At 45.4% G+C, this 13453-nt stretch overlaps 1 protein-coding gene across 1 annotated transcript in view; it reads left to right on the top strand.

The window, feature by feature from the left end:
• The window catches only part of LOC107107164 (ADAMTS-like protein 3), a 263683-nt gene that overhangs the window by 205429 nt on the left and 44801 nt on the right, over positions 1–13453 (top strand). The window contains exons 20-21 of the mRNA XM_015407420.1: positions 9338–10430; positions 11654–11781. Coding sequence (XP_015262906.1) covers positions 9338–10430; positions 11654–11781 — 1221 coding nt within the window. The remainder of the gene's footprint in view (positions 1–9337; positions 10431–11653; positions 11782–13453) is intronic.

The following is a 13453-nucleotide window of genomic DNA, read 5'->3' as shown; positions in this document are numbered from 1 at the left end:
TGGCGGGACCCCCCCCCCCCGCTATTCTGCTCCCAGCCGGCAGCCGCTTTCTTTCGGTCTGCAGAGCAACTGGAAGGATAGGAGTGGGTAGAAACCCAAAGCAGCCGTTGGGCTGTGCGATTAGCGCCCGGGAGAGAGAGGAATAGATGTGCGTGAAGGGGGGGGGAGACAGACGGAGCTGCCACTGTAAGCGGCGGCGCATGAACTGCGACGGTTCTCACCGGATGCGGGGCGGGCCGCGTTGACTGTGGCAGCGGATCGGGCTGGGGGGGAGGGTGCGGAAAGGGAGTGCGCGCGCCTGCCTGGCAGCCGGTCTTGCTCCCAAAAATGGGGGGGTGTTTTGAAAAGCCGGGTGTTTGGGGTGTGACTCTGCTCCACTCCACGCCCAGGCTTTCTACTCGCGCTCTTTCTCTCTCTGCTGGTATGATGAGCTGGAGGTCGGAGTGAAGAGCAGGGAGCGTTCCTGACGGTTTCTGAGCCTCCGGCTCGCACATTTTTTTGGCTCGGCTCAGGAAGGATGACTCCAGAGCAGACTGATCGATGCGGCAGCCAAATTGCTCGCTCATCACTTTAATGCCAGTTGCTCACAAAGTAGAGTTTTTGCTCACAAGGCTCTACAACTTAGAGGGAGCATTGCTCCAGAGCAAACTGATTTATGCAGCAGCCAAATCGCTCGCTCACAATTTTAAGGCCAGTAACGGTAAATAACAAATTGGATTGACAATCAAAAAAGGGAGATGAGAAGATAGGAAAATTGCCGAAAATCTTCTTTGATCTGTGGAACAAGAAAAATTGGAAGACGTTTGGAGAAAATGGAATATTAAATGTTAAAGACTTTACTTTTTATTCGAATAAACATTGCTCCTTTTCCAGAATCGACATGATTTGGATGTCAGGGGAATTGGCGTTGAAAACACAGAAAATAGAAGTAATGCCAAGGTGTAATTCAGACCACAATCCACTGATTTGGACTTCAAAAGAAAAATTTAAAAAAATTCAATGGAGAATTAATGAGGACTTAGACAAAATGCAGATTATGGAGTGATTACGTAAGGAAACTTTTTTCAGACAAATTTAAATCAAGAGACACCAATTCAGGTGGTGTGGGATGCATATAAAGCAGTAATGAGAGGCCTACTGATATCCTTGAATGTAAAAGAGAAAAAAGAAAAAATGAGTAAGCAGACGGAAAAATTAGAGAAAATTCAACAGAAAGAGAAAGATTTACAGAAAAAGCCTGTGGGAAAAAGATAATTAAAGGCCCCGGTCACACGGGCAGGAAACTGCAGAGGAGAAGCATGGCTGTTTGCCCTGGGGCAAACTACTGCGCAGTTACGTGATCAGACCTCCTGTGGAGGTACCGTGGAGGTTCCATGGCAAGGGAGAAGTGCCGATCACAGGACAAGCCGGCGCACAACGAAGAAGCGCGCGCTGCGGCAAACTGTTTTTTATTATTGTGTACATGACAAATGCGCATGCTCCGTTGGGTGCGCATGCGCATCCACAGAGACTTGGACAAAAAAACCCACCTTATTTGCAAGGGGACATGGGTGGGCGCCGGATGCCACCGGAAACGCGATCAGACGCCCGCCCTTGCCCCGCAGTTTCCGGAAACTAGTACCTCCAAGGTACTAGTTTTTTGCCACGCAGTTTTGGCTGGAAGCCTCGGTTGAGCCACGGGAGTGCTACGCTTCCCAGATGTGCTGGTGAGATCGCGCCCGGAAACTCCGGCTGTTTTCCGTCTCACTTGTGTGGCTTCTGTTACGTGTGACCGCAGCCAAAGAATTGCAAGTTCTACGGGAGCAATTAAATGAGATTTCAAATCAAGAAATGTATTGGAACTTAAAGAAATTACAACAAAAATCTTTTGAAGGTGCAAATAAACCGGGAAAGTTTTTGGCATGGCAATTGAAAAACCGAAAAGAGAAAAGGTTGATTCATAAAATAGTAGAAGACAATAATGAAATTGTAGACTCCAATGGACTTAATAGAGTATTCTACAAATACTATGCGAAGTTTTTTCAAAAAAAGAATTTAGATCCGGAAAAAAATAAAAAATGTTTGCAAGAAATACAGATGCCAAAGATTATGTGAGGTGGTCTGGTACTCCCATCTCTTTAAGGACCTGCCATAGTTTGTTGTGATCCACACAGTCAAAGGCTTTAGCATAGTCAATGAAGCAGAAGTAGATATTTTTCTGGTACTCTCTTGCTTTTTCCATAATCCAGCGAATGTTGGCAATTTGATCTCTAGTTCCTCTACCTCTTCGAAACCCAGCTTGTACTTCTGGTAGTTCTCTATCCACGTACTGTTGAAGCCTAGCTTGTAGGATCTTGAGCATGACCTTGCTAGCGTGTGATATGAGTGCAATTGTGCGATAGTTTGAGCATTCCTTGGCATTGCCCTTCTTTGGGATTGGAATGTATACTGACCTTTTCCAATCCTGTGGCCACTGTTGCGTCTTCCAAATTTGCTGGCAAATTGAGTGCAGCACTTTAACAGCATCATCTTCTAAGACTTTGAATAGCTCAGCTGGAATACCATCACCTCCACTAGTTTTGTTGTTAGTAATGCTTTCTAAGGCCATTTAACTTCACCTTCCAGGATGTATACTTTGTGGGAAAGGCTTTCTGAGCTTCTGGTTCACCTCCCAGAAGACAAGCATCAGGCAGCCCGCATCATCTAAAAGGAGGGCATGGTGCTGGCAAAGCAACAAATCAATACCTCCAAACATGCCCTGTTAAGAAGGTGAAGTATCTAGGAATTGATCTGACAATGAAAAACTTAGATCTTTACAAGAACAATTACGAGAAACTTTGGGCAAAAGTTAAACAAGATCTAAAAAAATGGGACACTATGAACTTGTCACTGTTGGGAAGAATATCGGTGGTTAAGATGAACGTTTTGCCCCGTTTGATGTTTTTGTTTCAAACTATTCCGATATTGAAAGAAATAAAGGTGTTAAATCAGTGGCAAAAGGAGATTTCAAAGTTTGTATGGGCAGGAAGGAAACCGAGAATTAAAATGAAAATTCTTTGTGATGCAAAAGAAAGAGGAGGTTTCCAGTTACCGAATATAAGACTTTACTATGAAGCGATTTGCTTTACTTGGATAGAGCAATGGATTAACTTAGATAATAAGAAGTTGCTGGCGTTGGAAGGACATGATTGCAGATTTGGCTGCCATGCTTATCTTTGGTATGAAAAGTCAAAAGTCAATATGTTTTTTAAACATCACTTTATAAGAAGAGCATTATTTGGGACTTGGATGAGATATAGAAGATTTTTCTATGAAGCAAGACCACTTTGGATTGTACCTGCAGAAGTAATCACACCATATTCAAGATGTAAAGGCATTTTGATGTAAAGACGTATAAAGACATTTTGAAAAAAGAAGGGAAAGACTTTGTGATGAGAAAAAAGGAAGAGCTAGACTTTGAATATGATTGGTTAAATTATGCACAGATTGTAGATTTATTTAGATCCGACAAAAAAAGGTATGGCTTTAGGGAAGAAAAAAATGAAATAGAAGCGGTGTGGGAGGTAAAAGTGAAAAAAATCATATCAAATTTTTATAAGGTTTTGTTAAAATGGTTTACAGAAGATGAATTAGTAAAAGAACAAATGCTTAAATGGGCCGTAAATATGAATAAGGAGGTGACTATGTCATCTTGGGAATATTTATGGAAAAATTCAATTAAGATATCAACGTGTACCAGTGTTAAAGAAAATTGTTATAAAATGATGTATAGGTGGTATATGCCTCCAAAAAAGATAGCAATTATGAATGAAAATATGTCTAACAAATGTTGGAAATGTAAAAAATATGAAGGCTCTTTTTACCATATCTGGTGGACTTGTGATTAAAACTGCGACCTTTTGGACAGAGGTGCATGAGGAGATGCAAAAAAATCTGAAATGCACCTTTAAAAAAGAACCGGAGATACTACTTTTAGGTTTAAAGATGGAAGAAGTAAATGTAGCAAAAAAACCTCTGTTGTGGTAGTTAATTACCACTGCGAGACTTTCCTCCGACAGGATCCGTTTCTCAGTGGAGGAAGCCGCGCAACGTGCGGGATGGGGCCGGCGCTCCCGTAATGTCGCTCTCACACGCTTCCCCCTCGCCACGGCAGGAGGACAAAGACAAAAACGAAAGCAGCAGATGTCCACGCCCACCAGGGAACTGGAAACTGACGCTCTGGCCCTTGTCCCTATGGTTTTCAGAACCATAGAAACTTGGAGGACTTAAATCCTAGAGCGTCACTTTCCGGCGCCATTTTTCCCCCGGGGCCCAATTTTTTGAAAGCGGGGAGGGGGTATTAAAATTGGGGGTTCCCCCGTCCCCAGCGGGGGCTTGGCAAGCCTAGTGGCAGGAGTTCTAGGAACTGGCCTGTGGGGCAGTCAGAGGGAGGCCAGAAGATGAGGTCAGGCCAAAAAGGGGAACTTCAGGAGGCCCGGAAGTCAAACATTGTGGGGTCAGAAGGAAAAAGTGGTGATTCTTCTTTTGATAGAAGTGGTGGGAGTTCCAGGAAACTGGCCCATGAGGCAATCAATGGAAGGCCAGCAGATGAGGTCAGGCTAGAAAGGGGGACCCCAGGAGGCCCAGAAGCGAACAATCACAGGGTCAGAAGGAAAAGGGGGCAATCTCCCTTTGGTAGAAGAGGAGAGTCAGCTAGAGACTTGCTGCAAGTTTTGCATCTCTAGCTGGGGTGGGGAGGGAGCGTTCTATCCCATCATGAAATGAACTGATTCAGTAAATCAGAAAGTTTGTGAAGCTTTGTGGGGTCTCATGAACCACAAACTGGGACAAACCTTCATTTTCCTGGGTTGTGCCCATCCCCCCCCCTTGCACACACACATTAATTATGTACCTGTTTGTACTGAAAAGACTCTGCAAAAAGTGTACTGGTCTGTACTGATGAAAAACCACAGGAAAAAAAGCAGTCTTGCTTGATTAATCATACATACAACCACATCAGGATAGCATTTTGTAGAGGTTTATCAATGTGTGGTGTTAGGGGGGGCATGGGGGAAATGCACGTGAATGGAAGGAATTCAGATCACACATGCTCTACTTCTGGAATTAATTGTAGAAAAATCTCCGAGTTAAACCAGAATTAAGCATGAGTCAACTGTAGAGTTCAGCTAAATTTCAGTACAGTTTAGCAATGAAACAGGAGAAATCGGCACATCCCACTGTTGACTATTTATTATTCTGAAAGTGATCCACTGTGCACAAGAGAGAGCCTTTTCTTCACCACCACCCCCGCCCATCCTTTCTCTCTTTCTGAACACACTGCTGCTTGTTGCCAGCAGTCTTGAAGTGGGTGTCTCCAGTATGATTATGTGGCTGTTCTGAAAGTGCCTTTCAGGGTGGGAAGTGGATATGTAGAATAATAACCAATTAGGCCTCTGACTGGTCTTTTGTGCAGATGGATTCTGGCTGCAGTCCTGGCTGCGCTGGCTCTGTCAGCGGAGCCTGGCCGAGGTTGGTGGGGTTCTGCCAGCACAAGCAGGCACAGTGTGGCAGCCGCGGCCTCTGTGCAACGCTTGCACGCTTTACGCGCGTATGTCACCTCTCATTCTGGACCCGTGTGGTGTTTTGGCTTTCTAAAGACTCCAGGGTGCTTTAATATTAATAGCAGTGGAGTCAGCTGGGCAAAGCCAGGGTCCTAAAAGGCTGCTTTCTGGGATTTTTTTTACTTCTCCCCCCCCCCCGCCCCACAAAAGTAGCCTATGCTATATCAAAGCCTCTACAGCTTCATATCAGCTGTTGCCACCACTCTGGGCCAAAAAAGCCACTGTTTCACACTGTGCGGAATTCATTTATGGAAGGAGATGGTGGCCAGTCATGGCGGGAGGGGGGCAAATTCATGGAGGATAGAATCTACTGACAGCCCCGACAGCCCCAGGAGCAGTATACCTCTGCAGGTACTTGGGGACAAATAATGCAGGCAGGCTGTTGCCTTCATGCCTTCCTTGTACAGTGTTCAGAGGGATCTGAGTGGTCATTGCTGGAAATAAGGTACTTACATCTAGGGTTGCCAGCCCCCAGGTAGGGCCTGGGGATCTCCCACTTTGACAAGTGATATCCAGCTGACAGAGATCAGCTCCCCTGGAGAAAATGGCTGCTTTGGAGGGTGGACTCTATGGCATGGTGCCATGCTGAGGCCCCCCTCCTCCCCAAACCCTGCTCTCTCCTGGATCCACCCCCAAAGTTCCCAGGTATTTTCCAATCCAGACCTGGCAACCCTACTTACATCTAATGGTCAGTGGAACTGATCCAGATAAGGTAGCTCTTTTGATGAACGTGCCTCTTGGAAACATGCTTTTGCACATGTGTGTGGTGCATCTATTTATTTAGTTCATTTATACCCTGCCTTTGTCCCCACTGGGGGATCCATAGGGGCCTACACTGTTTTCCCCTCCTGTTTTATCTTCACAGCAACCCTATGAGATAGGTTTAGGCTGAGATAATGTGACTGGCCCAAGTTTGTCCAGTTGTCTTCTGTGGGAGAGCAGGGTTTTGATCCTGGGTCTCCCGGATCCTAGTCTGACGCTCTAACCACTACACCACACTGGCTCCTGTATTGGCTTTTTACAGTGTGAGTAAATTGTAAGTGATCCTGACCCTCGTTCTCTGCTTGTGGCACATTGTGGACTGAATTAGGTAGACTGCAAAGGGGTAGCCACATTAGTCTGCTGTAGCAAAACAGAACACAGGTCCAGGGGCACCTTAAAGACTAACCACATTTCATAGAATCATATAGAACCACAGAAGTGAGGCCTCCAAAACTAGTGCACACAATATATTATTTCAGTATTGTTTCTACATGAGTCGCAACCCACTTCCTCTCATAGGTGGACCAGTGATCCCCAGTGTGGCTCCCTGCAATGTTTTTCCTGGTGCCTTGAATCTTGGGGGGGGGAAATATCAAGGGTCTTGAACTGAACAGAAACCAAAGCAGGGAACTTCAGGACAGTCACTCGACCCACTGACCAACTAGGGGTGGGAAAGCTCTGCCTGTGACCATACAGCAAGCCCAGCCTACTCTTCCCATGGTTCAGAAATTTGAAAGCAAAGGATATCTCTTTCTCCAAGAGCCCATCCCAGCTTCCACCCCCTTCCTTGGTGCAGAAGGTGATTTGGAAGAACCCAGGAAACATCCGTTGCTGCAGATGCAGAGAGTTCCCATTCAGAAGCTCCCTAAAAGTTATTGGATGGGGCTTGATTTGGAACCTCCCAACATTTGCTGATTGACCCCTGACCCCATGGCCACCATTTTGTAGCAGCAGCTGCTACCCTTTGCTTAGCATTCCACAAGCACCCACAAGCACAACAGAGTTGGAGACCCTGACTTATAAAAGAGAAGGTCTGGGCATCTGTGCAGAAAAAGAGGGTTCAGCTGGATGGCCCTTTCCAGTGTTGCTGTCTGACTATAAGGAAGACAGGGTTTTCTTTGACTTTACTCATTGGGAGAACCCACCCAATGCAAGATAGCCTTGAATTGAATGTCCTTCTTGGCTATATGGCTTCAGTTTGCATTGAAAACTATTCAGAAAACAAAATAGGAGCTACAATAATTTTGGTTCGGACATAGCAGGAAACTCCCCCCATCCCTTGGACTTTGTTGCCAGTTAATATGCCAAAATCCAGAGCTTCCAAATACCACTTTAAATAAAGCTCCATGGACCTGCAGGAATGTCCTTGGCGCTGCATTTAATAAAATATTTTGAGCTGCATATCTCCCTGAATTTAATTAATTGTGGATAGTTAGCATGGCAGCATGTCCAGTCTGCATATTGCTTGGTGGAGAGTATTTTTAAAAGAAATGTTGTGAACTTCTGCTATTGTAAAAAGGAAAGTAACTCAGAATAACAGAAAGAGAGGGGTGGGGGGAAGGAGAGCAGCGTGCCACCACCAACAGAGAATTATTATATAGAGAGTTTAGCTTCATCTCTAGTCTGCATTTCTCACTTGGACTCAGGGCAGATTGCAAATCTGAATTACAAGTGAATTACAAAGTATGACAAACCCCTTTGAATCTAACAGCAAAGATTCCTAGTAAAACAGAATAATGGAGTGGGGCTGGCAGATTATAGTTACAAGAAAGCAAGGAGAGTACAAAATATGATGGAACAGTTTGATTTAACAGTAAAGATTCTTAATAAAACAAAATAATGTAATGGGGATGGGACTGAAGACCGGTTGTCTAAGGCCGGGGTCCCCAGGGTGGGTGCCCATGGGTGCCTTAGCATCTGCCAGCACCTTTCCTGGTGCCCACCAGGTGTTTTTAGAAAGTGGGTGGGGCCAGGTGGGTCTTTTCCCCAGGAGGGTTTCTGATTGGCTGTGCAGATATTTTAAAATGTTGCTAGGGCAGCAGCTGCTTCTGTTGCAGCAGAAAAATCTTCACTGTATGACTGAAGTTAATGGGGAAAATGTTCATTTTAAAAGGCATCCTATTGAACAGCTTCTGCCTGGAATATTGAAGAGTTACTGTCAGTTATTGCCATGTAGATTCTCTGTGGTCAACACAAATGACTCCACATTTGCAGTTGCAATGACAGCTCCACAGAGAATTGTGGCCATGGGGAAGGAACCTTTTTCTGGTGACCTGGAGCCTCCCTCCCTGACATTTTGTGGTTGGCTCTGCCAGTTTGTGTGTAGTGGTTAAGTGCCTGGACTCTAATCTGGGAGAACTGGGTTTGATTCCTTACTCATCCACTTGCACCTGGCTGAATGACCTTGGGCAAGCCATAATTCTGGCACAGCTGTTCTTGAAAAAGAGCAGTTTCTGTCAGAGTTCTCGCAACCCCACCGAGCTCACAGGGTGTCTGTTGTGGGGAGGGGAAGGGAAAGGAGTTTGTAAGCCACTCTGAGACTCCTTTGGGTAGTGAAGGGCGGGGTATAAATCCAATCTCCTCCTCCTCCTCCTCCTCCTCCTGAGGCAATTGTACCCACCACCTTGTGTCAGAAGGTTGGGAATCCCTGGACTAAGGCAACTAAACTCAAGTTAGGAAAAAATTAACCCTTATCGAAGTCACATCCTGAGCTCCCATTATACTAAGGGCCAGAAAGGCGGGATATAAATTTTGTAAATGAATGACTAATAAATAATATAGTTGTACTCAGGGAAATCCGTGACTGAGCTGAGAAAGGAAGCTTTGATTGTAATCTTTAGTGAGAAATAAATACCACTGAAATCAGCAAGAGTTGCTCGGTTGGGGTGTTAGTATTCCAAGGCCAGCAGCATTCAATCCATAAACCACTGATCTGAAGCACTCCCAGATAAATGCTGATAAGCTTAGCATGACCCCAAAATTTTTTGTCACTTCAGGGATGAGTCAAGAAATAAAACCGCAACTTTTGGGGAAGTATGCTTTGCGCGGACCGCAGATTCTCAGCATCCACAGAGTCTACATACAGACTAGGCAAGAGAAGCGCATTAACTTTACAATTGGGAGCCGAGCTTACCTACTTCCAAAAACATCTGTTGTCATTAAGTGCCCAGTCCGGAGGTTCCAGAAGTCACTTATCCAGTGGGAGAAGGATGGGCAGCCCCTCCAAATCTCCAAGCGGCTTGGCATTACCAAGTCAGGATCTTTCAAGATACACAGCCTTGAGGCTTTGGACATTGGAGTTTACAAATGCATCGCAGGCTCAGCACAAGAGACGTTTGTTCTCAAGCTGATTGGCACAGACAACAGGCTGATAGAACCTCCCTCATTTAGAAAGCACTTGGGTGAGAGCAGTGGCACAGAACAGAACGAGGCCAACAGCTTTGGAGCAAAGTGGCATAAAATGAGCCAGATGTGGCAGCTCTGGAACCAGAAGAGCAAACAGTATCTGGGTGATGGGCAGGTGAATGACCAACCTTTCCTGCGGCATATTGAGACTCAGACGAGAAATTCAGCAGAAGGATTTGGGTCTCATGAATTCAGAAACAAGCGCCTTGAGGCCGTGCTGCTTCCCGGGGCTTACAGCATGGATATGGTCCATTTTGAGGAGCTGATAAAGAATTTGAGCCACCTGGTTGAGGCTGGAGAAGTCAACGATGACTTGGCTTCCCAGCTCGTTTATCAACTAATCGCTGAGTTATCCAAGCCAGCACAGTCTGCTTCTGAGAGACTGAAGGAGCCACGAGATGAAAAGCTGCCTTTGAAGAAACCTGCCAAATCTTCAGACTTGTCTGATAATCTCAGCAGCAAACCCCAAGACATTGTGATGAGAAGCCGAAAGGCCCCAGTTATTGTAAGGCAAAAAGGAGGGCCAGGAGTTTATTCAAACCAAACAGTAACAGTACGCATTGGGAGTACAGTTGTCTTGACAAGGGACACCTATGTAATAAATCTGATTTGCGAAACTGTCAGGGCTAGTGACCCTCATTATAACTGGACAAAAGATGGGATGGAGTTGAAGTCCTCTGAGAAGTAAGTAAAATGGAATCTTTACACGCTTCTGTATTTCTCTAATCCATGTGATATCACTGCGAGATTTTGATGGTAAAAATGTATTTTTCAGAAAATTCCATAAACACAAAAAATCTCCTATCCACTTATAACAGAGTAAGTATTTTTATTCCATTTGTTAAGCACATAATCTGAACCCTTTTCAGACCTAAGACCTATCGAACTCCAGTCTGCAACCCAGGGGGTCCATTTTTAACTGTTATCTTTTTGTCTTTTACTATGCCTGTTTGCGTAGATCTCCCCCCACCGCCAATTCTACCTGTGCCAGTTTTTCTCCTTTTTTTCCTCATTCATTTTTCCAAAAGATAGTCTGGGCACAGTTTTTGTGACTCGGGTTTCCTCAGCTCATTACTTAGTTTTGGGCTTTTGAACACTGCTTTTGGGGGCATCTGATGTGCTCTACCATTGAGCTATGGCCCCACAGTGTTCTTTAGTATTAGGTGTCGCAATCAGGCTCTACATACAAAATGTCATTCATAAGCCAATTATGTCCTTCTGGTGTTGGAGGTGTGTGAATTTAACGCATGATACTAGTGGGCTTGAGAATTGTGAAAAACGTGGTTTGTAGAGCTAAGACAGGATTGCCAACATGGTACCCATGGGCACCATGGCACCTGCTGACCCCTTTCCTGCTGCCCACCAAGTGGGTGGGGCCAGGTTGGACACTTCCTCAAGAGGGCTTCTCATTAGCCGCTGGAGATCCAATTGGTTGGGCAGAATAAAATAACCTTCTAGTGGCAGCTGCCACTGCAGTGTTGGTTTTATTCTTTTCTGACTCCTCTTTTCCGGTGTATTTTTTAAGTCACCCCCTTTCTCCTGCCCTCAGTTCTGCCTCCTGCAGTGCCCCTCTTGAGGTTGGCACCACCTCCTACAGCAGCCATTTTGTGGTTGTGCCCACTACCCTGTGTCAGAATTCCAGAGGTTCCCCGTGAGCGCAAAAAGATTGGAGACCCCGGAGCCGAGACAAGAAGCTCCGCAGAATCTTCCTGATCTATATTAAGACAGAAAAGAGATCCAAATAGAAAGAAAATATACTGAAAGGAAGGCAGAAGTTTACCCTGCGCTTGGGCTGGTGTTGTTGAGGTTCCTAGGTGGAAAGATCTTTCTTGCTCTGTTTTTCTAGCCGGCAGGGCTGGACAGTGATTTTTCTGGTGCAATCCTATCTGTTCTTAAACATTCTGCAGGGTGGTTTTGGCAGCCAATGACAAGATCCAAATTTTGAATCCCACCAAGAAGGAAATGGGTGTGTATCATTGCATGGTGGAAAATGACTTCGGTTCTGATGTGGAAACTTCAACGCTGTTATATGCAGGTAGTATTTGATACTCCAGTTTTGCCATTTTGCTTTATGACTATCATTTCTATTTTTATATTTTTATTTTTTTACATATTAACATATCTACATACACAGAAACATAACCTTAACTAGTACAGAAAAAAGATTTAAAAATGTAGCCTATTGAACAATAAGCATTGAGCATTTATTATATTTAGAATATATTTTATGCCATTTATGCCAATGAGTTCAGAAAAGCGTTTTGAGTTTCTTATAAACCTATGTGTTAGGCTAGCCTCTTGGACAAGGGAAGGAGGAAATGTGGAAAGTTAGGAATCACACCTTCATCCCCATTCACACAAATCCTTAGAAAAGCATCTAGACATCTTTGTTTTGATTTCAGTACAGCACATCTTTCCACAGAAGGATATGTCCTGACAGCTCTTATTTAGGCAGTTTCTACTAGGGATGGGCACAAACTGAATTACAAGCTCTCCTGACCCTAGTCTCACACTCGCTCTTACACCTCGCTCACCAGTCCAGAAACATGCCGTTCCAAATTGATTTGCATCCAGGCATGATGCAACAACCAGACATTTTTGTGCAAAGGAAGCAGAATCTGCCAGCACAACGAGAGAAAGAAAACTGTCCCTAAGACTGGGAGCTTTCACTTCATGCACGGTCTGACCGTAGCGATGATGCATGGATTAATCAAAGGCACATGAAAAAGGTGTTTGTGACTCTCAGCCTGATTTACAGGAGGAAGCTGGACACTCTCTCACTTTCCCTGAACAAGCCTCCCTCCCATGCCCAGAGCCACTTGACCTCTTTCCTGGCTTCCCCTTTCTAGGCTCTGTTTATTGCATTATGAGCAACTGCGACCTTTAGAAGAAGAAGAAGAGAAGAGATTGGATTTATACCCTGCCCTTCACAACCCAAAGGTGTCTCAGAGCGACTTACAAACTCCTTTCCCTTCCCCTCCCCACAACAGACACCCTGTGAGGTGGGTGGGGTTGAGAAAACTCTGACACAAACTGCTCTTTTTCAAGGACAGCTGTGCCAGAGCTTGTGACTGCAGGTGCAAGCAGAGGAGTGGGGAATCAAACCCGGTGAAACAGGCCGGATTCACCCCCCAGCCAGAGTAACCCCGGGGTTACTCTGGCCTAGCCTAGAATAACCCCGGAGGGGTTACTCTGGCCAAGCCTAGAATAACCCCGGAGGGGTTACTCTGGCCTAGCCTGGAGTAACCCCTGCCGGGCCGGGCCAGAGTAACCCCGAGGGTTAATCCAGACTAACCTCTGCCACACAAACCTCTGCCAGGCCACGCCAGAGTAACCCATACTAACCCCCGCCTGGCCAGAGTGGTAAGTTAAATGTCAGCTGAATCCAATCTCTTCTTCTTTTTAACTTCTTCTTTATACCTAGTCCAGTTGTCCAGACAGCACCTTCCAAAACAGCAGTACACAGGGATGAAGGTAGGTGGAAGGTGGTTCTCTCTGGTCATTGGGGAAGTATCTCTCTTAGTAGGAAAAACAGCTCTCTGTTGGAAAGGCAACTCAGCTCTTGGAGGAAGAGACTCTGTCTTGGAGAGAGAGCAATGAACTCTAGCCACATGGCCTTATACAGGGGCGGGGCTCAGTGGCCGGCCTAAGGCATGCCTGGAAAGACCAGAAAGCTGGGTGAGCTGGTGCTGGGGATAAGAAATTTA

This window comes from Gekko japonicus, unplaced genomic scaffold, assembly GCF_001447785.1.
Source record: "Gekko japonicus isolate JY-2015 unplaced genomic scaffold, Gekko_japonicus_V1.1 scaffold322, whole genome shotgun sequence".
NCBI classification, from domain to species: domain Eukaryota; kingdom Metazoa; phylum Chordata; class Lepidosauria; order Squamata; family Gekkonidae; genus Gekko; species Gekko japonicus.
Note: the sequence above shows the minus strand (reverse complement) of the source record. Positions and strands in the feature narration are given on the sequence as shown.